This window comes from Ranitomeya variabilis, chromosome 1 (assembly GCF_051348905.1).
Source record: "Ranitomeya variabilis isolate aRanVar5 chromosome 1, aRanVar5.hap1, whole genome shotgun sequence".
NCBI lineage: Eukaryota > Metazoa > Chordata > Amphibia > Anura > Dendrobatidae > Ranitomeya > Ranitomeya variabilis.
Window position 1 is genome coordinate 419,775,585 of NC_135232.1, and position 26,629 is coordinate 419,802,213.

Below are 26,629 nucleotides of genomic sequence, written 5' to 3' on the forward strand. Positions count from 1 at the left end.
ACATAAGGGAGGGAACTACGAGTGCTGTCCTGAGGGACTACCTGGAAATGGAATTACCAGTAAGTCTAATTTCCCTTTTTCCATTATGTCCCTCAGGACAGCACCATGGAGAATACCAAAGTAACTCTCCCAGGGTGGGTACAGAAGCCCAGTAATCAAAGTCCCAGGCAATAACCAGACTAAATATATAGAGGATCTGAAAGATCAGAAAAACCATAGATATCTAAAGAGATCCGTAAAGAAAATCACCGTAGTGAGTGTCTGATATACATCTATAATGGCCAATTTCAGTATGAATATGGCAAATGAATTAAGCATCAGGAGCAGAGAGTGAAATTCACCCATTGTACTCCAATACCAATAATGAACCATAGTAAGTTATTTATAGTGATAGATACTTATAGACATCACAGCCCCAGAATAGGGTTAGAAAACCTTATTGCCCAGCAAAATATGGTGAAAGTCACAGCCACCACACCATGAGGACTGTACCAACCAATAATAAGCTGCATGTGCTTATAACACAGGACTGTTCCTTCATCGGTCCTTTGGGCTCAGGTTAAGCCTTGGTTACAGACCAGCTTACCATACAAGGAGACCCGCCGGACAGAGGCCCTGGACTGCGGGAAGATCAAACCAATAACAGTTAGTACGTGGATAATGGCAGAGCATTGGATGTACGCACAGTACTCATCCAGGAGATCACGTCTATTCCAAATCCTTAGATGTCTAACCCCAAGAAGGGTTATATATTATTGAAACTAAGGAATACACCATCCGGCAGGTAATATCTCCTGCCACTACCAACGTCTGGCTTCTCATTATAAGCTCTGAAAGAGAAACGTGGATCATCACTCCTGTTTTACTGATGTTAGACACAGGGAGTCTGGACTCTAAATCGATGAAGGTGGTGGTGCTAGTAAAAATCTTCCGACACTTGAAATTATTCGGAACTGCATTCATACGAGTCATTAGTCCAGACATTATAAGTATGTCAACTTATTTGTCCATATATGCATATTACGCTCATACATATCCCAAGAGGCAATCTTCTCAGGGATCTTTATACACTCAGACTGCCATTGTGGGAGTAACCATATTCCATGGCTACAGAAAAGTAGGTTTCTTCCTCATCACAGAGGGAGATCATCTACTGTGAGGCAGTGAGACTATGGGGTTTTAACAGTAAGAGCCCTGGATACAGTTTCATTTATCTTAGGAGCCATGACTGCTGTAAGAGCCGCGAGTATGGGATCCTCTGCCACACGACACAGTGCTGCTGCTTCACCACAAGGTACAGAAGGCAGTGCTGATGTCCCTGGTAAACATAACGCAACAGACTTAGACTTATGGGACAAGAATCTGTCTGATTGCCGAATGTAGAGTTTGGGATGGATTAATAATAATAACAATAATAAACTTTATTTATATAGCGTCAATATATTCTGCAGCGCTTTACAGTTTGACAGTTTCAAACACAACGGTCATAAGTAACAACCATATAACAATTAAAGCAAAATAAGACGACCCTGCTCTTGAAAGCTTACAATCTACAATGAGGCGGGGAAGATACAAAGTACAGGTGTGTATCAACAATATTTTATTTACAATGATGGTACAACCATCTCAGGGGGTGGGGGATAGATGGAGACAGTGAATGGGCTATATGCACAAACATAAAATGACTGATTAGGGAACATGATAGGCCGCTCTGAACAAATGGGTCTTAAGGGAGCGCCCAAAACTATGCAAATTGTAGATGGTCCTAATATCTTAGGGCAAAGCATTCCGAGGCGGAAGGAATCCTTCCTTTCAACTCGTGGGATTTTCCGCTCCCGGGACAGTAGTATGTCCTTCTATAGGATTATAGAATGTATCAAAATGACGTATGTCATCTTTTAAAGCTAATTATGAAATAGACTTGCCTTTAGCACTCAAGGTAGAACCTACCTGAGAGACCTGTTCCTAACAGAAGAAATGCAGATTTTACTAAGCCAATTCAAGCATATCTGTTTGCTTGACCAAGCCCTGTTGTAAAGAATGAAGTAACAGAAGCTGGATCTGGGTCCAAAACACAAGGACTCCATATCCAGAGTTGAGGCCCAAGACAAAAATGTGAAGTGGTAGGCCGATGATACAATGTGCAGCCACATAACAAGGCACCAGACAGAAGGTCTGATCCAGTGGCTCACAGCCAGAGGCGAAAAAGGCACCAAGCCCGACACTGATACCCCCTGCCTTGCAAAAGGGCACCGAAACCTTATAATGCAAAATGATGCATATAGGACCTATGAAACATATAGGAACTATGAAGCAATATAATGCAATATGATGTACAAAGTTACTATGAAGCGCTATGATGCATATAGCAACTATGAAGAAATATGGTGCACAAAGGCAATTTGAAGCACTATGATGCATATAGGAACAATGAAACAATATGATGTAAATAATGAAGCAGTATGATGCAATATGATGCATGAAGTAACTATGAAGCGCTATGGTGCATATAGGAACAATGAAGCAATATGATGAATATAGGGACTATGAAGCAATATGCTGTAATATAATGCGCAAAGTCACTATGAAGCGTTATGATGCATATAGGAACCATGAAGCAATATGCTGTAATATAAGGCACAAAGGCAATATGAAGCGCTGATGCGTATAGGAACCATGAAGCAATATGCTGTAATATAATGCTCAAAGGCAATATGAAGCACTATGATGCACATAGGAAACCTGAAGAAATATGATGCACAAAGGCAATACGAGAACTATGATGCATATAGGAACAGTGATGCAATATGACGCAGAGTCACTATGAAGCGCTATGATGCACATAGGAACCATGAAGCAATATGATGCAATATGATGCATATAGGAACAATGAAGCACCATTATGCATATAGGAACCATGAAGCAATATGATGCAATAGGATACATGAAGTAACTATGAAACAGTATGATGCCACAGAGGCACTCAATATGATGCATAGACGTGCTATGATGCAGTATCATGCACAGAGGCACTCAATATGATGCATAGAGGCACTATTATGCAGTATTATGCACGGAGGCACTCAATATGATGCATAGAGGCACTATTATGCAGTATTATGCACGGAGGCACTCAATATGATGCATAGAGGCACTATTATGCAGTATTATGCATGGAGGCACTCAATATGATGCATAGAGGCACTATTATGCAGTATTATGCACAGAGGCACTCAATGTGATGCATAGAGGCACTATTATGCACGGAGGCACTCAATGTGATGCATAGAGGCACTATTATGCAGTATTATGCACGGAGGCACTCAATGTGATGCATAGAGGCAGTATTATGCACGGAGGCACTAAATATGATACATAGAGGCAGTATGACTAGGCCATGCCTGAAGGTGCCAAACAAGAGACCAGACTTACACTTTTAAGCAAAAGAGCAATCTATCAGAGTTCCAGATAAATCTCCACTCAATCTCATTTGTCAGACTGACTCCACCCGAAGGAGCTAATTAATGAGCCGCAGCTGGAGGGCAGTCTTCATGGAGACAATGTGCTGAATTAACACCTTGTGTCCTCCTATGGATGGAGTAGTTAAGTTGCAAAGAAAAGTGAAACACTTGCTTATTGAACCAGAAAATGGAAAGCATGCTTCCAAAGTCACTCTGAAGCCCGATCATAAGGCTCTGTGCAGACAAGACCTGCAACTAACTAAAGTCCAGTCATGAGATGTAGCCTGGACATATGGCCCCACCATAGCCTAGAGGTCCAAGGCCTAGCTGCAAATGGGTTCCAGGTACAGCTTTGGCACAAAGGCCTGAGACTAGAGTCAGCCCAGAGGCCCCGGCCATCGATGCAACATTAAACCAAGCACTCACCTGTGCTGGCTCCATACCTGCTAGAAGACAGGGGGAGCTGGTAACGCCGAGAGCCTACCGTGGAAGGAAACGGCGTCCATTCAGAAATGCTGCATTACTGCCTGTGCCCCCTTCCGTGTTCCATTGTGGAACGCACGCCGATCAAATGTGCTGGCGCTCCTCTCTGACATCACTGGGAGCGCAATGGCCTTCTCCACCACACGACTTTCGGAAGAAGCGGTGTTTTGCCTGTCAGCATCCGAGCCGAGAGCCCCCCACTGGGAGGAAGCGGCTCTACCCAGGAGCCCGTCCGCTCGACTGGTCTCTGGGGCTGAGGGACTCCCCACCGGGGGGTTTCCACCCTGGGCTACTTGACAGGGGGAAGGATTGGACCTGCCGCACGATCCCCCTAAGCCCATTACACAGGCTGATGGCTGAGAAACCTCTCAAAGAGGAGTCGGCCATGGTCCGTCTGACCGGGAAAAGGGAAGGCTGAGATCCCCGAACTCTGAGTCCATCTGGTACAGCACTGATAGCTGAGGGACCTCTACCCAGTGAGGTGTCGGCCACGGACCACTTGACAGGGGGAAGATAATCCACAGGATATCTTCGCTCTAGGAGCAACCTCTCATACAACCGTCCCTGTAGGGACAGGAAAAAACACTGGAGGGTGGAGGTGGGAGGGTCCTTTTAAACTCTCTATGATCCTGTCCCGCTATAGGTCAAGGAAGGACGTCCTCCATGGTGCTGTCCTGAGGGACGTAATGGAAAATAAGAATTGAAGTGACAAAAATTTAAGTTATCTTAAATACAATATTTTATTAATTCATACAAAAACAGTATTATATTAAAATTCAGAGGTAAGGTACTGGAAAAACAGAGGTTACTCTATATACTAACCATCCTACATACATATACAAAGTATTTTATATTTTCAAAGTTAGTAAATGTTCAACAATCCATTTGATATACAAAAATAAAGCAATAAAGTGTCTAGGGGCGCGAGGTTCTCTATATCCCACCTAGGTTACAGCGATATACACGGTAAATCATACTTTTTATTGCTTTTTTGATACTTGGATGTGTGTTTACCCTTGTGATCTTTATGGAATCCAGACTTAGAATATACTCTCTGTAATGAGATAATGTATACATTAATAGCAGACTTATATATTTGTTTGTGATAGCCTTAACGCCAAGTATACTTATATAAGTCAGTACTAGTAACACACATCAATGATTATGAGCTTTAATAAAATGTTTATATAGCAATCGGTAAAAATACCACAACAGCGCCATCTAGCAATTATATTTAGCTAAGATATTCTTATATTTATAAATTACAGAACTAGACACTTTATTGCTTTATTTTTGTATATCAAATGGATTGTTGAACATTTACTAACTTTGGCCGCAAGTCGAACCGAGTCTGCTGAAGAATCAGCCAAGAAAGCTGCAGCGCCCCGCATTAAGGGAATGGACTCTAGTATCTTATCACTAGAATCCCCTTTTCGGAGCGGTTTTTCTAATTAGTCTAGCCATATCAATAAGGACCTAGATATGCAGGTTGCTGCTATAGCATGTCAAACTGCCGCCTGATGTTTCCCATGCACCTTTAAGGAATGAATCTGCCTTTTTGTCTAGTGGAAGCCTTCGCTACCGCTACATCCAACTTCAGAGCTTTATACCAGGATGTTGATATTTCCTATTGAGGGACGATCACGAGTAGTTTTTTTTCCAATCAGGTCGATGCCATTCCTTTTTAATTAGGGACTGTATATTCTCATTTAGAGGGAATGACCTACGTTTCTTTTGTTCAAGTCCCCAAACATCACGTCCTGCACTGTCTTTTCTGGGCAAGGGTCCATCACTCCTATCGTGGCTCTTACTTGCCTTTACCAGACCCTCTATCTCCTCTAATGGGAAACAATGGCACTCTACCATCTCCTCCTCTGAGGATGAAGAAGAGTCCGATGAACCCAAGTCTCTGTTCTACCTGGGAGCTATTGGTCTCAGATTCAGGGCACCTGCCAGTCTTTTGCTTCTTGACATTACCCCCCTGGGAGAGGGATTTAAAGGTGTTTTTAACCTCCGTCCTCATTACAGATCTCAATTCGGAGGTGAAATTCGGGGTCTCCTCACATAGCACCTGTTCTATGCATGAGTGGCAGAGTCTTTTTTACCAGGTGACAGGTAAATCCTCTTTACACATTGGGCAGCTCCTGTGCATGTTGTTAGCCAAACATTTTCCTCCCTGAATAAATGTAAGAGAAGGGGAGACCCCAATTACAAAGTGAACTTTCAAGAAGATCACTCACCAGTCAGACGCAGCCGTGGGAAACTATTTAGAAGGAGGAATCGGGTCCGCTGATGGGCCTTTGGAGGCTGGAGACTTTTCCACGCCGGAGCTCCTGCTTTTCTGGGTAAAATTGCTGCTGGAAAGTCCCCTCTGCCTGGCTGAAGAATCATGCCGTCGCATCTCCTTCCTCTTGTCTTCTGCTGCCTTGGCTGCTGCAGTGATTCACTGTTCTGCGCCTCCATTCCTACAGGGGACCACCTATGCTGCAGGGAGCATCTAACCCCGTTCTCTTTTTAAATGAAAGCCGAGTGGCGTGTCCCGTGTTTCTTCCGGTCTCTTTACTGGAAGTTCCCCAGATCATGTGACCCGCAGACCACGTCATTAGGGGGCAACTCCGGTGCGTCCTTGCACATGTGCAGACCGGAAGCCGCAACTGGAGCATGTGGTGGCGCCTGCAATTTCACCCCTGCACACCCTGAAAAACACTTTGGTTCCAGCGGTGGCGGCTTCAGGACACCACACCAGCTGTGGCAGGGAAATCTCCGCTGCCTATACCGGTCTGGCCAGGCCTGAACATCATCTCTTTTCTTTTTTCAGGCACGCCATACTGAAGGTTCCCCGTCAAGGGCAGGGATGCAATGCTCTGATGCGAGGGAGAGGTACCGCCCTTTTATCTGTAGGTTTCCTGTCCTTGAAGGGCGGATCCCCTCTCTCCGTGGTGCTGTCATGGGGGAAGGAGTTTTTTTTTTTCCCCCTCATATTATTTTGTGTACTCTCTTTTAATACATCCTAATAAAGGTCATTGATTACTTTTAGAGTCATGAAATTGAGATAATTCGATATTTTAGGTGGTTTTATAACCTGTGCTTGTCAGGCATACTGCACCTGAACTCGGGAGTGCCAGAGATGCGCGTGATGGAGGGATAAAGGGTTATTCCTGGAAACCGCTTCCTTTTGCATAGCCATGCTGGTGATGTCATGTCTACAGATACCTTCATGATCGCCAGGCAACATGCACGTGTATTATATTTCTATTAATTTAACTGACAACTCCAGCAGATTATTCTAATGAATAAGACAGGTACACAGTATTTGCTGAGCACATGTCCCGCCAAGTATTTGCAGATTCAACATCGCTAGCCCCACTTGCCTCTGAATGGTAGAAAGTTGCACAGGAATAATCCTTTGAAGAAGGAATGACTGCTTTCCACCCGACATAATCTTTCTGATATGATTTATTTTCAGTCACACATCGCTACTACTTATGAAGGTTAAAAAATAAATAAATTAAAAAATCACCTCTTTCTGTTTCCAAGATTTATTTAAGCCTTCAATACAAAAACACAGCCAAATGTCAGACACAGCATCATATTTACAGAGCAGGCTTAATTTGCACAGTAAACAACCATTTAAAAAAATGAACCAAAGTTTGTATTTAAAAAACCCAAAAGTTATGAATTTGATATGCACTTTCCTAACAATTTTCACTGCTATATAAAAAATATATCAACATGTCTTAGTTGTCTGCACAAATACAACATGGAATCATACAGAGAACAGGTATTATTAGGAGTTCTACAGCATACAGTGTATTAAAAAACAGACTAAAACTAATGAATTCAATTATGAAAGAAGGTTTAAAGAGCTAAGGAGATTCTTTGAATGTGCAAGATTATGACTGTATATGAATAACTACTTGCTGTATTAACGAAGACTGATTCACAAGCTGCCAGAACCCAGTTATTTTTGGTGCAGTAACACTCCTTCAACACTTCACTTGATAAATGCCTTAATATACGGCATTTCGCAAAATAAACAAGGATTTTACATCCATGATGTATATGTCGGCATTTTGGGATAGCTCGCATAGCATCTACCCTGTATGTTTGTTTAATCATTTGTATAGCGATATGTGGAAATCCTCTAAGCCAATATTAGAAGATGAATACTTTACGTGTCTTTGGAAGCAATACTGGAACTACCCATAAAACGGAATGTAAGTAGCAAAATGTGCAGTTTACAATAAACATTACTAGTAATATTATATTAATTAGATCTCCTTTATTTTGCGGTGGTATGATGGGACTGCTTATAGTTCTCTATATGAAACTGCCACAAAGTTCTCTCTTGATTATGTTTTGAGTTTGTAGAGACATTAAATTGTAAAAAATGAAGTCACTTTTAAACACATTACGGGTCTTTTCAGATGTTCTCTAACATGTAGAAATTAGAATATAGTTCTTGTACAGTCCATGCTTTACAACAGCAAAACTGGAGAAGTAATCTAGCATGTAGTAAGTAATGGAATGGAATGAATTAACAGTGTAATGAACCTGAATACTGTATAAGAGGGAATAAAGTTCAAGGAAGGCAGCTCAACAGTAGAAACCATTAGAGTAGCTGAAGAATAGTTATGAGTAAAACTAAAAGAACGAATATTCTCAAATAAAATAGGGTTTTGCCTCCACTGAATAATGTCTTTCAATCCAAACAACAAATACTGCAGATACAAAAGGATTTAAAACACTGAGCAGTCTAAAATAGTTGTCAAAACTGCCACAAAAGTTTTCCCAAAAAGATGAATCTTCTTCTTCACCTAGTTGTCAGAGTCATCACTCGTGTGCTTGCTGATTTCAGTTCTGGGTATAGATGAAAAATAAAAATAAATTTATCATGTAGAATTAATATTGGGAACTATAACTAAGTTATAAAAAAAAGCAATAACAATATATGTAATGAAAGAAGTGAAGAGTACCCAACAGAACCACATTACACTGGCATATCACCACCCATCACACACTTACATATACCCTACTCTAAAAGAAATCATACAACCAAACTTAAAGAAAACCTGCCATGTCATTTTGAGCCCCCAAGACGCCTCAAGTTCTGTAATAGACAGGTCCTTGGTATAGCCAACATTTTAGTTTAATGCTAGAGCAACCCTGCAAATCTGCAACTTTGGATGCACAACCACATTAAAGGGGTTTTCCCCATGAACAAAATTAATTTTAATAAATAGATCTTGGAATAATAACAATTGGATGTGTTTAAAAAAAATGTTCGTGTGCCGAGATAATCTTATACATGTGAGGCTGCCGTCACACTAGCAGTATTTGGTCAGTATTTTACATCAGTATTTGTAAGCCAAAACCAGGAGTGGAACAAATAGAGGAAAAGTATAATAGAAACATATGCACCACTTCTTCTGCATTTATCACCCACTGCTGGTTTTGGCTTGCAAATACTGATGTAAAATACTGACCAAATACTGCTAGTGTGACGGCAGCCTGACCCTGCTTTGTACTGTGTAATGTCTGTGTCTGACCGGGAATGGTCTGATCATACCACAAATCCTGTGGTATGAATAATGAATATGTAATTAATATGTGCTCCACACGCCTATGGGAGTGGAGGTGCGTCCATATTCATTACTTTAATGAGCAGTACCACGTGACCGCTGAACACAGGAAGAGCTGCAGGCGCCAGAGACCATCTTTGAGAAGCAGGGAAGTGCAGAAACCGCGCCGGGAGCAGGTGTGTATGATGTGACAGCCGCCACTTCCCCGCCAACCCCCTGGGACAATGACTCGAGTATAAGCTGAGAGGGGCACTTTCAGCCTAAAAAAAAAAAAAAAAGGGCTGAAAATGTTGGCTTATACTCGAGTATACACGGTAATTGTTAGTCCCATTAGCGAACTAGAACCTGTGATCATCTGGTCACTTGTACTTTATACAGTAATACCAGTTTTGTTGTGTATTGCAAAACTTATGGCCTCCTTTGAAGTTCAGCCAAAGGCTGGGTTTCAATGGAGCTAAGTGATGGCTAGTGCAGAGGTTAATATAAATACCTTTTTTATTCCTCCCGCAGCTGAATGTTAATATGGTCAGTCCGGTCCGATGGACGGGGCATAGTGTCGGTCTCTTCCCCCCCCCCCCCCCTCTCGCTTGTTTCTACGCATTCCTCGCGGTGAATTTCGGCCATTGCCTAGTTTTCTTGCGTGCGCATTCCAAAAGCATCTTGCGCAGTATGCTTTGCCCAACAGTGGGCAAAGCAGAAAAACTGTATGGCGCACGGCATACGCGATTGCTTTCTATGGCAGAAATGGCAGCAAAATACTTCCGGTACATAGAAGGTAATCGCGTAGCTGGCGCATGCGCAATACAGCTTTTCTGCTATGCCCACTGTTGGGCAAAGAATACTGCGCACACACAAGATGCCTTTGGAATGCGCACGTGCGAAAACTACGTAATCGCCAAAATTCACCGCTAGCAATGCGTAGAAGCAAGCGAGGAGGGGGGATAAACTGACACTAAGCTCCGCCCATCGGACTGGACCGGACCGACCATATTAACATACAGTGCGGGAGGAATAAAAAAAAAAAGGTATTTATGGATCATACGTGGGGAGTCAGGGGGTATCAGAAGTACTTGTGTAATGCATAGGGGGCACTGAATTGAATGGTATTTTTACCTTGCAGCCCAAAAAACTCTTGACAGATTCCCTTTAACAAATAGATCAATGGCTGCACTCAGCTGTACTAAAGCAAGGGAATGAGCGATACATGAAATGTGAATAGCATAATGGCTTGTGAAATCTATGAAAAAAACACAAGAGATGCTTAGCACAAAATTTGGCCAAAAAATGTGAGCCCATCCACCATCGTCAAGGTAGTCTCATGGATCGGATGGGTCCCTGACCTGTCTACCTAGTGTGAACACTTACCTCTGGCTAATAACATGGTAAAGCCTGCATTTATAGGAAGGTCGGAACCAACTGTGTTTGGATGTAATTAAAATCACAGCATGGTGAAGGGTAGGGCGTTAAAGTCAGAAAAAATAGTACATAGCAAATATAGGTAAACTGACTGAACAGCAATCTAGTCTGAACTGGTGCATAACCAAAAAAGACTTACATAGCAAATAAGCATCTCATGTGTTTTTTCATAGATTTCACAAGCCATTATGCTATTCACATTTCATGTATCGCACATTTCCATGCTTTAGTACAGTTGAGTGCAGCCATTGATCTATTTGCTATGTTAGTCTTTTTTGGTTATGCACCAGTTCAGACTAGATTGCTGTTCAGTCAGTTTACCTATATTTGCTAGATTCCCTTTAACAGATGCCCAGCATCGCAACACATCTACGCCTCAAAGTAATGTCATGGGGCAGCTCGCATGCTGGCATGCGGTTATTGCTGTGGTCAGAGACTGACACTGCCATTATCTGTCAAGCATCGGGCAGGCTCATCCTGTGAGCCCACTCCATACACCCACTGTCAACTTGAGCTGTACATGTATAGTGGATATTGGTAAGGGGTTAATATGCAGGCTTCAAAGAGAAAATCTTAGCATAACATGTAACTTATGAAAGTACATTTTGATACCTTATGCGTAGGATAGGCAATAAATAATTAACTTACGGAAACCCTGTGAGCCGTCTCCATTTCATTGTTTGAACAGGTAGAGCGGTTCATCAGTTGCAGTACTTGGCATGTTGGCACCATGCCAGTGTAAGTATCTCCTTTATTCATAAACATTTTGCAGCAGTTTCTTACCGTTTAGTACTTTTGCCCTCCTTATCATTTTCATCACTACTGTCTTCATTCTGTTGTACTTGTTCCTTTGTTTCCCGACCACCATTTACAGCTTTTGTATCTAGAAGATGAACATTTTGGAGGGTTGCCAGTAATTCTTCATTGCTACACACCATACACAGTGCTAACATTCTTTAGATGTCTTCCTAAAAATGCACGCTTCTTCTACAGAAATGGGGCCAAAAAGTGATAGCCTATTGACACTTTTATTCCATATATCAAATGCTACACATGAACACAAGAATCTTTGTAATATATCTCAGAGGAATCTACCGTACTTCTTTCTTCTCCTGGACTGATCTTTCATTCTCAAAATTCTCAATTCATGTGTAAAAATGGTCCTCACAGATTTTCCTCATTACTGAGATAGGAGATGAAAGTTGCAACTTTGCGTGACAATCTTGCACAAGATTACTGCTTTTTTATTTTAATGATGGTTCCATGTCAAATTGCTTACGAGACATAATACTACTATCATGATGTAACAATTATGATTCAGAGACGAGAACATCAAAATATAAACTACTGCGGAAATTACCAGAGGTCTGGTCTTTGTCCACTTTCTTGTGAGGTCCCCTCTTTCCAGCTTCCTTGCCTTTATTAGCTTCCTCCTGTTGCCGCTGTTCTGCTAGAGACTTATTAAGAACCTGGGTTATTACAGATTCCCCTTCACCAACAAGGAACATGTTTTTGAACTTGTTGTAAAGCATAGTGGCTTTTTCCATTACGACCTGGCTGGCTTTAAATCGCCGAATCTGTAAATTACATACAAATATAATATTACATTCTCCATATGATCAACCATTTAACCTTCTGTCCCTTAAATAGTACATCCAATGGTACACAAAAGTGAGTTCAGTGCAGGCATATAGATATAATTCCTTTCCAAGTCACTTGCATTGTGCATGGAACGGGCAAGCAGACTCCTGCCCTATAATCATTTTTATAACAATCGCAATACACTAACTTTTCAGATAGTGTGAATTGAACTTTTTCTCTTATGTAAAAAGATGAATAAACCCCTTGGTCTACAAATTATTACCTGCTTGACAATGTGAACGGCTTAAAAACCTGTATGGCTATGTTCCTTATATCAACTGTCTCCAGCTTAGTGTGTTTTTACAGTCTGGACATAAAAGATGACATTTATGCAGCATTTTCACTGGTCTTTATTAAGATGTGAATTCACATGGCATTGGCAATCTATTTAAACCAAAGCTGCACTCCAAAAAACATTGCACTCCTTTGTTTCCAAGTCCTGCAGTATGGCACACAGCAGTTTTCAATCACATATGGGGCTGTTAGGTGTCGAGTTCCAACCTCTGCACTGGGCGACTGGTTACTACTGTTCTTCCAGGCTCTGCTTTTGCAGCCAGTACTGGTCAGCGGCGAGCAGACGTCTCTGGGACTAAGTCCTGCTTTTCCCCTTCTGAGCACGCCCAGGGTTAGACCTCTCATTGGAGGTCGGGGGTCACATGCTCAGATACTGAAGCAGCTCCCATTGGTCCTCTAGGAAGGTCCTGAAGTTGCAGAATATATGCTTAATGTTTTATAAAAATTGTTTTTTTTGCAACAGCTATTTCAGTTTCATATATCTAGTAACTGTTGGACACAGTAATGTTTCTGACTTGAAATGAGGTTTATTGTACTAAGAGAAAATGTGCAATCTGCATTCAAACAAAATTTGACAGGTGCATAAGTATGGGCACCCTTATCATTTTCTTGTTTTAAATACTCCTACCTACTTTTTACTGACTTACTAAAGCACTTTTTTTGGTTTTGTAACCTCATTGAGCTTTGAACTTCACAGCCAGGTGTATGCAATCATGAGAAAAGCTACTTAAAGTGGCCACTTGCAAGTTGTTCTCCTGTTTGAATCTACTCTGAAGAGTGGCATCATGGGCTCCTCAAAACAACTGTCAAATGATCTGAAAACAAAGATTATTCAACATAGTTGTTCAGGGGAAGGATACAAAAAGCTGTCTCAAAGATTTAACCTGTCAATTTCCACTGTGAGGAACATAGTAAGGAAATGGAAGAACACAGGTACAGCTCTTGTTAAGGCCAGAAGTGGCAGGCCAAGAAAAACATCAGAAAGGCAGAGAAGAAGAATGGTGAGATCAGTCAAGGACAATCCTCAGACCACCTCCAGAGAGCTGCAGCATCAACTTGCTGCAGATGGTGTCACTGTGCATCGGTCAACTATACAACGCACTTTGCACAAGGAGAAGCTATATGGGAGAGTGATGCGAAAGAAGCCGTTTCTGCAAGCACGCCACAAACAGAGTCGGCTGAGGTATGCAAAAGCACATTTGAAGAAGCAAATTTCTTTTTGGAAGAAGGTCCTGTGGACTGATGCACAGTGACACCAAGCTGCAGCTCTCTGGAGGTGGTCTGAGGATGGTCCTTGACTGATCTCACCATTCTTCTTCTCTGCCTTTCTGATGTTTTTCTTGGCCTGCCACTTCTGGCCTTAACAAGAACTGTACCTGTGTTCTTCCATTCCCTTACTGGGGTCCACCGTGCAGGAGAGGAACCAGCTGCTGGCAAATAGTGGCGCTATATGGCGGTATAAGTGAACTCTGTTAACTCCAGAGTCGCTAGGAACAAGATGCTGTGCCCTGTTAACCTCACAGAGGTACACCGCTACCAACCAGAGCAAACTGTGTTCATGCAGTCAAAGAACTCCTCACCGGAGGTGCCGGTATTCTAGGGGCTTATTTCAGCCAAACCCTAACCACATCCAGACATGACCACACTGGCGCTGAGCTCATAGACATTGGTTTGATAATAGCGCATGGCCGTGCGGCCAAGCGAACCTTTTATAGCTGCAGCAACTTCAGGACCTTCCTAGAGGACCAATGGGAGCTGCTGCAGTATCTGAGCATGTGACCCCCGACCTCCAATGAGAGGTCTTACCCTGGGCATGCTCAGAAGGGGAAAAGCAGGACTTAGTCCCAGAGACATATATAACAAAACCTGGCACTCAACTTTTTTGATATATGCAAGCGTTTTTTTTTTATTCCAAACGGAAATGCAGTAACAGTATTTCCATTTGAAATAAAAAAAACGCTTGCATATATCAAAAAAATTGAGTGCCAGGTTTTGTTATATATATCACTAAGGTTTTGGAACCTCCCTGGGCACCATTGTATAGAGCTGTGCACACGCTTATTCTGATACTTAGTCCCAGAGACATCTGTAGCCAGTACTGGTCAGCAGCGAGCAAAGGCAGAGCCTGGAAGAACAGTAGTAACCAGTCGCCCAGTATCAGCAAGAATCAGAAGCTGGGACCGACGTCTCCGCTGAGCAGGCTCCACTGCGGCTGGAGAAGAATGGGAGACCGCAGCGGAGGTGGTTCGAGATTCCCCCTGTGCAGAAGCGGGAACTCGCCACCTAACAGGGGCACTGCCAAGTTTGGGAGACATTAAGCAACAAATTGAGAGGTTCTTTTTTCCGATTATCCCTTGTGAAAATGTAAAATTTGGGGATGAGCAACATCATTGAAGAAAATATTTCCCTGAAGGCTTACAGTGGCTGGTGAAAGTATTCACCCCCTTGGATTTTTACCCATTTTGCTACATTATAACCAGTGTTTAAATATCTTTGCAATCCGATTTGTGTGTGATGCATCAGCACTAAATAATCTAAGTTGGAGAAGAGAAGTGAGAAAAATATAGGCATAATTTAAATTTAGAGGATCAAATACCGTATATACTCGAGTATAAGCCGAGATTTTCAGCCCAAATTTTTGGGCTGAAAGTGCCCCTCGGCTTATACTCGAGTCACGGTCTGTGGCAGGGTCGGCGGGTGCGGGGGAGAGGGCGCTGAGGCATACTTACCTAGTCCCGGCGATCCTGACGCTCCCCCTGCCCGTCACACTATGGGGCAGCTTTATAATGAGCCTCTATGGGGCCAAACTGAACGGTGCAGAGCATATAGGGCACAGCTATATAAGGAGCATCTATGGGGCCAAACTGAACGCTGCAGAGCATATATGGCACAGCTATATAAAGGAGCATCTATGGGCCAAACTGAACGGTGCAGAGCATATAGGGCACAGCTATATAAGGAGCATCTATGGGGCCAAACTGAACGCTGCAGAGCATATAGGGCACAGCTATATAAGGAGCATCTATGGGGCAAAACTGAACGCTGCAGAGCATATAGGGCACAGCTATATAAGGAGCATCTATGGGGCCAAACTGAACAGTGCAGAGCATATAGGGCACAGCTTTATATGGAGCATCTATAGGGCCATAATGAACGGTGCAGAGCATATATGGCACAGCTTTATATGGAGCATCTATAGGGCCATAATGAACGGTGCAGAGCTTTGTATATGTGGCACAGCTTTATATGGAGCATCTATGGGGCCATAATGAACGGTGCAGAGCATTCTATATGGCACAGCTTTATATGGAGCATCTATGGGGCCAAACTGAACGGTGCAGAGCATATACGGCACAGCTTTATAAGGAGCATCTATGGGGCCATAATGAACGGTGCAGAGCATTATATATGTGGCACAGCTTTATATGGAGCATCTATGGGGCCATAATGAACGGTGCAGAGCATTCTATATGGCACAGCTATATATGGATAATATATGGGGCAATAATGAATGGTATGGAGCATTATATATGGCACAGCTTTATATGGAGCATCTATGGGGCAATAATGAATGGTATGGAGCATCTATTTTTATTTTTGAAATTCACCGGTAGCTGCTGCATTTTCCACCCTAGGCTTATACTCGAGTCAATAAGTTTTCCCAGTTTTTTGTGGCAAAATTAGGGGGGTCGGCTTATACTCGGGTCGGCTTATACTCGAGTATATACGGTAACTAAAAATTGGCATGTGCATATGTATTCACCCCTTTTCCTATGAAGCCCCTAAAACATTCTGGTGCAAGCAATTACCTTCATAAGTCACTTGCTTAGTGCAAGGAAGTCCACCTGTGTGCAATCTCAGTGGCACATGGTCGTCAGTATATACACACACCTTTTCTGAAAAGCCACAGAGGCTGCGCCACCATTAAAACACCACTCCAGTAGTTGTTTTTTCAGCGCTGCAGTGGCGCTTTAAATGTTAGTCCCCTGCTCCCATTCTTATACTCGGGTTATTCCATTTCAAGTGAACCAATTCAATTTCCCTCTATATTTTTAATTATTTTGAGATTTTGTTATCTGGTAATAGTGTGTTAAAGAATACTAAATATGAAGGGAAAAAAGAAAAAAAAAAAAACTATATACAAAATTTTGAAAAAAAATGCAAATTTCTGTGTTGCATGCCTTTATGTTTCTCTTCATAACTCAGGCCAGAACAAAGAGAAACAGGAAAAACACAAATACACTCAGAAAAGAACATCTTTGTTAATATTTTAACCATGTGGACTCAAACGCAAAATTTTGAAAAGCATTTCCAAAAAAACTGACATAAAATTAAAAAAAAAATAAAAATCTAATGTGCCCTCTCTGCTCCTAGCCATATCTGTACCAAAATTCAAGTTGGGATCTCAAAGGGATCAGACTTCAAAAAATAAGTATATGAACAGTGTCAATTTGAAAATCTCAAATGCAGATATGTTCAGCCTGTGGTCTGAAAGTGTAGGGTCTAGGTTTTCCAAATAAAATAATACAAAAAAATGTAACCATACCTTCTAATGCGGAGGACTCCAATAAAATGGCCGCCGGAGGCGGCAAATGCGCAATCGAGATCTGAGGAGATGAAATCTTGGTGCCGAGATCTTAATTTGCGCATGCGAAGCCTCCAGTGGCCATTTTCCCAGAGTCCATCAAATAGAAGAGTATGGAACGTGCAGGGCTCTGTGCTGTCACATAATGTCGGCGAAGCCCCCGCACCGTCGAACACCTCGTTGTGCCACCCTTAAGCACACAGCCATCGCCCGACTTTTGCCTCCGTCAAAAGCTTCAGGCAACAGCGACCCTGGGACCCAGCTCCACCGCAGCCTGGAAGTTCCGCCGCAACTACAATTCGGATTGTAAGACGTACCCCATTTCGACCAAACATTTTTAGGGAGAAATGCCTCTTAACCCCTTCATGACCTTGGGATTTTCCATTTTCCCGTGTTCGTTTTTCACTCCCCTCCTTCCCAGAGCCATAACTTTTTTATTTTTCCGTCAATTTGGCCATGTGAGGGCTTATTTTTTGCGGGACGAGTTGTACTTTTGAACGACATCATTGGTTTTACCATGTCGTGTACTAGAAAACGGGAAAAAAATTCCAAGTGCGGTGAAATTGCAAAAAAGTGCAGTCCCACACTGGTTTTTTGTTTGGCTTTTTTGCTAGGTTCACTAAATGCTAAAACTGACCTGCCATTATGATTCTCCAGGTCAGTCACCTAAGTGGTGAAAAAAAATTCCAAACTTTGCAAAAAAAAAAAAAAAATGCGCCATTTTCTAATACTCGTAGCGTCTCCATTTTTCGTGATCTGGGGTCAGGTGAGGGCTTATTTTTTGCGTGCCGAGCTGGCGTTTGTAATGATACCATTTTGGTGCAGATACGTTCTTTTGATCGCCTGTTATTGCATTTTAATGCAATGTTGCGGCGACCAAAAAACGTAATTCTGGCGTTTCGAATTTTTTTCTCGTTACGCCATTTAGCGATCAGGTTAATGCTTTTTTTTTTATTGATAGATCGGGCGATTCTGAACGCGGCGATACCAAATATGTGTAGGTTTGATTTTTTTTTATTGATTTATTTTGATTGGGGCGAAAGGGGGGTGATTTAAACTTTTATATTTTTTTTACATTTTTTTTAACTTTTTTTTTTTTTTACTTTTGCCATGCTTCAATAGCCTCCATGGGAGGCTAGAAGCAGGCACAGCGCGATTGGCTCTGCTACATAACAGCGATCATCAGATCGCTGCTATGTAGCAGAAAATCAGGTGTGCTGTGAGCGCCGACCACAGCTGCCGGAGATCAGTAACCATAGAGGTCTCAGGGACCTCTATGGTTACCATTCTAAAGCATCGCTCCGATCATGTGACGGGGGTCGGCGATGACGTCATTTCCGGCCGGATGCGGTAGTTAAATGCCGCGTCTGCGTTTGACAGCGGCATTTAACTAGTTAATAGGCGCGGGCAGATCGCGATTCTGCCCGCGCCTATTGCGGGCACATGTCAGCTGTTCAAAACAGCTGACATGTCCCGGCTTTGATGCGGGCTCACCACGGAGCCCTGCATCAAAGCAGGGGAGCTGACCTCGGTTGTACTATCCTGTCCGAGGTCAGTAAGGGGTTAAAATTCAAAAAATAAGGTAACTAAAAAAGATAAAAATTGAAAAAAACTTATTTTTAAATTCACAAAAGTAGCACTTCAGAAACACACACAAAAAATTCCTAAGATGTCAGGTAAAAAAACATTTAAATTTGGATCACTTGAAATGGAATGACCAACTCAAATTCCAGTGGCTTCACCTTTAACCAACGCAGCTCCGCTCCCGCGGCGCCATCTTGTGACAGTAGCTGTCACGAGCTATGTTACAAGCTACCAATGCAAGTCTAGGAGAACCAGAACAAGGCTCTAATAAGACTTTTATTGAAAAGAGACCTCTGCTGCCCTCAAGCAGACACTGGAGAGCGCCAGCAGGTCACTTTTCGCCAGAGACGGATTGGAGCATTGCTGGAAAAGAATGACGGGGAAGACAGGCGACTTACATTTAAAAACACTTCAGCGGAGCAATAAAAAAAAAAAAAAAACCCTGCAGTGGTGCTCTAAGGAAGAGGTGCCACCAACCAAACACCACCATAAAGACCAAGGAGATCTCCAAACAAATGACAGACAAAGTTGTTGAGAAGTACAAGCAGGACTGTGGAGTCGGAGCCCATTTTGGTGGAGTCGGTGTAAAATAGACTCCTAAAATATATAATAAATTGGGTACAGTAGTTCAATGCAGTTTGTGGGGAATATTTTTTTCATAACAATTTGGGAAAGTTGTGAAATGTCCTATAAATGTCTGTCCTTTTCCTGATCTAAGGTCTAGACTTTTAGCTGAGATGAATCAGTGCTGCAATTTATGATCATGATAAGTAGTGAAGCTCCTCCTCTACAGATAATGGGAAAAAAATTACAAACACACAGGGAAGGAATGCCTGCATTCATCTCAGTAGTTCTGGAGTGAACAGGAAAGCAGGATTAAACAATAAACTGCATAAATCAATAGTCCAGTATATGTTGTCTCTGGATATTTGATGTTTTAGGTTTGCTTTTCCTTTCAGATCATGTTTATATACATGACTTATATACACTATACATAGAATATAAGGAGAAAAACGGTTTTCTAACATCTCAAATTCGGAAATACAGTAACAGGATTGATGAGGGTGTGTGTGCGCGCGTGTGCGTGTGTGTTCTGGAATATGATTCAGCACAAACATGCTCCCTCCCTCCTCCCCTCTTCATAGACTATGAAGAAATATGATGTGAAGCATTTAGAGAGCTATACTCTGAGACAAGCTTGTTCAGAGTAAAGCTATCTAACATATTTTACAAACTTTATACTTATCTGTACTATTGTTTTATGAAAAGATTGTTTTATTTCTATCCTAAATTATACAGTGCGTGATTCCCTATTCTTGCAAGAATTACAATACACCTTATTTTTTTCTTTTTTTTTTTTTTTAACAGGAAAAAATTATTTTGAGAGCGAATTTACATAATTACAAAATGTCTAAGAAGCATATTATGAAGTCAGCTGTATTTGAGCATTTCACAGTGACTCAAGATAAAAAACATTTTGTGTGTCACTGTATAAGTGACCCAGATGAAACAAATGATGTGATGCCAAAATCAGTGCAGTGATAAAAATGTTCCTACAAGAGCTTTCAATCTAAAAACACATTTACAACGCTGCCACTCAGAAGTTTACAGAGCTGTAATTGAAAAAGACCACAGCAGCACCAAGAAACCAGAGACCAGCACTTCCCGCCAGGCAAAAGAGGAGGAAAGAGTGTCTCAAATATCAGTTACAAGTAGTGTTGAGCATTCCGATACCGCAAGTATCGGGTATCGGCCGATACTTGCGGGTATCGGAATTCCGATACCGAGATCCGATACTTTTGTGGTATCGGGTATCGGTATCGAAACATTAATGTAAAAATGTGTAAAAGAGAGAATTAAAATAAAAAATATTGCTATACTCACCTCTCCGACGCAGCCTGCACCTTACCGAGGGAAGCGGCAGCGTTCTTTGTTTAAAATTCGCGCTTTTCTTTCCTTACGTGAAGTCCCGGCTTGTGATTGGTCGCATGCTGCCCATGTGGCGGCGACGCAACCAATCACAGCAAGCCGTGACGTAATTTCAGGTCATTCAGTATTTTAAAATTACGCTCCGGCTTTGTGATTGGTTGCGTCGCAGTCACATGGGCGACGCAACCAATCACAGCAAGCCGTGACGTAATTTCAGGTCCTTAAGGATTTTAAAATTACGTCCCGGCTTTGTGATTGGTTGCGTCGCAGTCACATGGGCGCCGCAACCAATCACAAGCCGTGACGTCACGGGAGGCTGGACACGCGCGCATTTTAAAATGGGCGCGTGTCCAGCCTCCCGTGACGTCCCGGCTTGTGATTGGTTGCGGCGCGGTCAACCAATCACAAGCCGGGAGGCTGGACACGCGCGCATTTTAAAATGGGCGCGTGTCCAGCCTCCCGTGACGTCCCGGCTTGTGATTGGTTGCGGCGCCCATGTGACTGCGACGCAACCAATCACAAGCCGTGACGTCACGGGAGGCTGGACACGCGCCCATTTTAAAATGCGCGCGTGTCCAGCCTCCCGGCTTGTGATTGGTTGACCGCGCCGCAACCAATCACAAGCCGGGACGTCACGGGAGGCTGGACACGCGCCCATTTTAAAATGCGCGCGTGTCCAGCCTCCCGGCTTGTGATTGGTTGACCGCGCCGCAACCAATCACAAGCCGGGACGTCACGGGAGGCTGGACACGCGCCCATTTTAAAATGCGCGCGTGTCCAGCCTCCCGTGACGTCACGGCTTGTGATTGGTTGCGGCGCCCATGTGACTGCGACGCAACCAATCACAAAGCCGGGACGTAATTTTAAAATCCTTAAGGACCTGAAATTACGTCACGGCTTGCTGTGATTGGTTGCGTCGCCCATGTGACTGCGACGCAACCAATCACAAAGCCGGAGCGTAATTTTAAAATACTGAATGACCTGAAATTACGTCACGGCTTGCTGTGATTGGTTGCGTCGCCGCCACATGGGCGGCATGCGACCAATCACAAGCCGGGACTTCACGTAAGGAAAGAAAAGCGCGAATTTTAAACAAAGAACGCTGCCGCTTCCCTCGGTAAGGTGCAGGCTGCGTCGGAGAGGTGAGTATAGCAATATTTTTTATTTTAATTCTTTCTTTTACACATTAATATGGATCCCAGGGCCTGAAGGAGAGTTTCCTCTCCTTCAGACCCTGAGAACCATCAGGAATACCGTCCGATACTTGAGTCCCATTGACTTGTATTGGTATCGGGTATCGGTATCGGATTGGATCCGATACTTTGCCGGTATCGGCCGATACTTTCCGATACCGATACTTTCAAGTATCGGACGGTATCGCTCAACACTAGTTACAAGATATTTTGTAAGTGACAAAGTTACTGTAACAATTACAGCAGATGTGTTTAAAAGAGAGCTCATCAAGCTTGTTGTGAAGGACAGTGTACCATTATTATTATTATTTGCACGACCAGCTTTTACAGCTGTTAATAGAGAAACGGCTCGCAAACTGTTTCTCTGGAAAGAGAAAGTATTAGAAAATTAGTGACTGAAGAAGCCCTCAACCAAAAGGAAGATCTTAAAAAGACTCAAGAGATGCTTTGCATTTCTTAAAATGGATGCCTACACACGTCACAGGGAACTATTTTGATATCAACGTTCGATATGTTTGTGACAACAAAAAAATTGTTACCAAGATGCTGGCAGTAAAAGATACTAAAGCACATCACAGCAGCCAGTTTCTCCAGACTGTTGTGGTTGTGGAAAAAGTTCTGTTTTTATGAACTAAAAACAAACAAACAGGTTCTTGCTATTGTAACTGATAATGCTTCAAACATAAGTACAATTAAACTGATGAATGAGAATAATGAAGGTGAACAGCAGCTAGAAGAACATTTCACATTCAATATGTTGGAGATGGAAGGCCACAGTCCTCTTCCCATAACGGAGGAACAAACAGATATTACTACAGAAGAACAGCAAAATGATTCTTTACAATTAGATGATCTTGTTGAAGCTGCGTCACACCTCTTTCCTATTCATCACAAGCGCTGTGTTGTGCACCCGCCGCAGCTGGCAATAAGAGACAGTCTTGCAAGAGGGACATTCTGGAACAGATTAGCAAAGTGAGGAAATTGGCTATTGCTGCCAGAACCCCTAAAATTGATTCCATCTTGAAGAGAAGTGCTGGGAAAGGGGCAATTGTGGATCAAGCCACTCGGTGGGGCAGCACCTATTTAATGATTGAGTGATTGCTTGAGCTGAAACCCTTCCTTGTAGATATGGCCAACCCTCAGGTAACACTACATGAAGGTCAATGGACACAGGTGGCTGAATTTAAGGCATTGCTTCATCACCCATTTACAGTGACTAAAAAGTTACAAGCTGAGGATTTAACTCCTGGCATTTTTATGAAGGAGTGGAAGAACTTGTTGTTTTGCCTGTCCCAAACAGGAGGTTTAAAGGGAACCTGTCACCCCGTTTTATCCTCTGATTCCCCACCTTTGCTGCCAAAATACCTTTGTAAACTCGCCGTTTTCGGCTGTCAATCACCCCCGTCCAGTCCGATGGGCGTTAGCTAATCTCCGATTCTCACCACCTCCGGGTTTTCACTAAGAAACTTCTTCCCGCCGTTGGCATTGTATTTCGCGCCTGCGCATTACAGTGTAATCTTGCGCCTGCGCATTATGCTTTGCCCAACTGTGGGAATAGCATACAGCACATCATTGCGCATGCGCGGGCTTACACTGTAACCTCTGTGCCCCGGAAGTCAGCATATGCAAATTGTGCCTAATGCACTGCGCAACCGCCAAAAATGAGCGCGATCTGTGCCATTCACAGATCGAGTTACGTCTGACAAGCCGAAAAGCGGGGGTGGGGGTGGGTCGGAAACAGCGATTTGGCAACGCCCATCGAACCGGACCGGGGTGATTGACAGCCGAAAACGGCAAGTTTACAAAGGTATTTTAGCAGCAAAGGTGGGGAATCAGAGGATAATAAAGGCGCTATTGTAAAGCACAGCTCAGGCCCTATTGAACGCTATTTTTAGCTCATACTGAAAAAACGGGGTGACAGGTTCCCTTTAATCGCAGATGTATTGCTACTTCAATAAAATGGACAAAGACAGTGCTATTAGAAAATAAAATTCTTCTGGCAGCTGCTTATGTGGACCAGAGTAATTGTATATTGCTGGATGATCAACAGCTTACTAAAGAAAAAAAAGCTTTGATTGAGGTAGGTAGCAGTTAGGATAAGTGGGCTATCGGACGGCCAAGAGCAAAAGGACTCGGGTCCTGCCAGTGCTGCTGCTGCTGTTCCTTCATCCTCATCAGATGAGGAGATTTATTTTGAAAAGTATTTGGACGACATGGAGCAGACAAAGCGTTACCACAGGGAAAAAGATTCCACTCCCATAGAAAACAGACTGACCATATTTCAGCAAAAATTTTCACTTGCTCTCAAAGTATAAAAGTTCAATCGTTCATCAAAACTGACTGCAGGAGGCAATTCCTTTATACCCTGAAATTGTTAGAAATGTTGCCCATGTGGGTACTGCTTTGCCACCAACCCAAGTTAGTGTAAAGAGGTTGTTCTCTAGCCTTAAAATAATTAGGTCAGATTTGAGGTCATCTATGAAGAAGGATCTGATGGAGGCCATACTATTTCTCAGAAGAAATTCGTAGACTGCACAAATGTTATTCAGTACGTTATTGTTGAAAAAAAAATTGTTCTAAAGTTGTATTCCAATAAATATATTTTATGTTCTATCTAAATGGCTTGATTATTGTATCATAATAACCATTACAGTAAATTTACCACTTAAACATGAGCAATATATGAGGGAGTCGGAGTCGTGGAATCGGTGTCATGGAAATTGAGGAGTCTGAGTCGGAGGTTTGGCTTACCAACTCCACAGCCCTGAGTACAAGTCAGGGTTGGGTTATAAAAAGATATCCCAATCTCTGATGATCCCCCAGAGTACCATCAAATCCATCATCATCAAATGGAAAGAACATGGTACCACAACAAACCTGAAAACAGAGGGCCACCCACCAAAACTCGAGTCCAGGCAAGGAGGGTGTTAATCAGAGAGACCGCACAGAGACCAATGGAAACCCTGAAATGAGCTGCAGAGTTCCCAAGCAGGGACTGGAGTAACTGTCCACACGACCACAATAAGCAGTACACTCCATAGATGTGGCATTTATTGAACACTAGGCATAAAAAAGCCTTTACATACACACAAATTAAAATGCTTGTTTTGAGTTTGCTAAAAGACATGTGGGAGACTCTCCAAATGCATGGAGGAAGGTGCGGTGTTCAGATGAGACCCTAATTGAGCTTTTTGGCCAGCACGGTAAATACTATGTCTGTCACCAAATCAACACTGCTCATCACTCCAAGAACACATCCCCACATTGAAATATTGTGGTGGCAGCATCACGCTGTGGGGAGGTTTTTCAGCAGCAGGGACATAGAAAATGGTCTGTGATGAATAGAAGATGGTGCAAAATACAGGGATATTCTTGAGCCAAACTGGTTTCAGTCTGTCAGTGATTTGAGACTGGAACAGAGGTTCACCTTCCAACAAGTCAATGACCCAAAGCATACTGCTAAAGCAACACTAGAGTAGTTTAAAGGGAAGCGAGTAAATGTTTTGAGTGGCCTAGTCAAAGCAGAGACCTTATTCCAATTGAGAATCTGTGGTCAGACGTGAAGATTGCTGTTACCAGAGGAAGCATCCTAACTTGAAGGCACTGGAGAAGTTTTGCCTTTAGGAATGGGAAAAAATCCCAGTGGCAAGATGTGGAAAGCTCAGACTTATCCAAAGCGACTTCAAGCTGTAATTGCCGCAAAAGGAGGTCCTGCGAAGTGCTAAGATTAGGGAGGTGAATAATAATGCTCACTGAAGTTTAGTTATTTTGCCCGATTTATTGTTTGCTTCACTATAAAAAGAAAACCAAATGCTCAAAGTTGTAGGCATGTTCTTCACATGATCTGATGAAAAGCCTAAAAAAAACAAAAACAGCAGGGAAATTCCAGGTTGAGGTAGCAAAAATAGTAGTTACTCACCGATAACGGTGTTTCTCTGAGCCCATGACGGCCCCACGGAGAGAGGGGCTCCGCCCACCAAGGACAGGAAACCTACAGATAAAAAAGGCGGTACCTCTCTCCCGCATCAGTTGTTTACAGAGCATGAAGGGAATATCAGGTTAATGATTTACAAATGTTCCAACATTACTAAACCTTAATAAAGATACCGCGTGCTTAAAGGTTATATATATAACTAAACATTGTAAGAATGTGCACACCCACGCGTGAGGGAGGGAATGTACGGGTGCCGTCATGGGCTCAGAGAAACACCGTTATCGGTGAGTAACTACTATTTTCTCTGTCCCCCATGACGGCACCACGGAGAGAATTGCAGAGACTGTACATTAGGGAGGGACTACCGCTTCCAGAACCCTTCTACCAAAGGTAAGGTCTGAAGAAGAATTTAAGTCCAACCGATAGTGCCTAAAGAAAGTTGAGGGTGAAGACCAAGTAGCAGCTCTACATATCTGGTCTATTGTTGCTCCGGCTCTCTCTACCCAGGAAGCCGCCATCGCCCTAGT

General features: G+C 42.8%; 1 protein-coding gene across 9 annotated transcripts in view; it reads right to left on the reverse strand.

Annotated features, from left to right (window-relative positions):
* Positions 1 to 7,467: 7,467 nt before the first annotated feature.
* The window catches only part of PSIP1 (PC4 and SRSF1 interacting protein 1), a 243,462-nt gene continuing 224,300 nt past the window's right edge, over positions 7,468 to 26,629 (reverse strand). For 8 of the 9 annotated variants that reach the window (XM_077249249.1, XM_077249254.1, XM_077249248.1 and 5 more), the window contains 3 exons: positions 12,303 to 12,519; positions 11,726 to 11,825; positions 7,468 to 8,804 (listed from right to left, as the gene is read on the reverse strand). In XM_077249249.1, coding sequence (XP_077105364.1) covers positions 8,762 to 8,804; positions 11,726 to 11,825; positions 12,303 to 12,519 — 360 coding nt within the window. In that variant the 3' untranslated portion in view covers positions 7,468 to 8,761. Of the gene's footprint in view, positions 8,805 to 11,721; positions 11,826 to 12,302; positions 12,520 to 26,629 lie in introns of those variants that run through there. The other variant, XM_077249252.1, reaches the window with a different exon arrangement.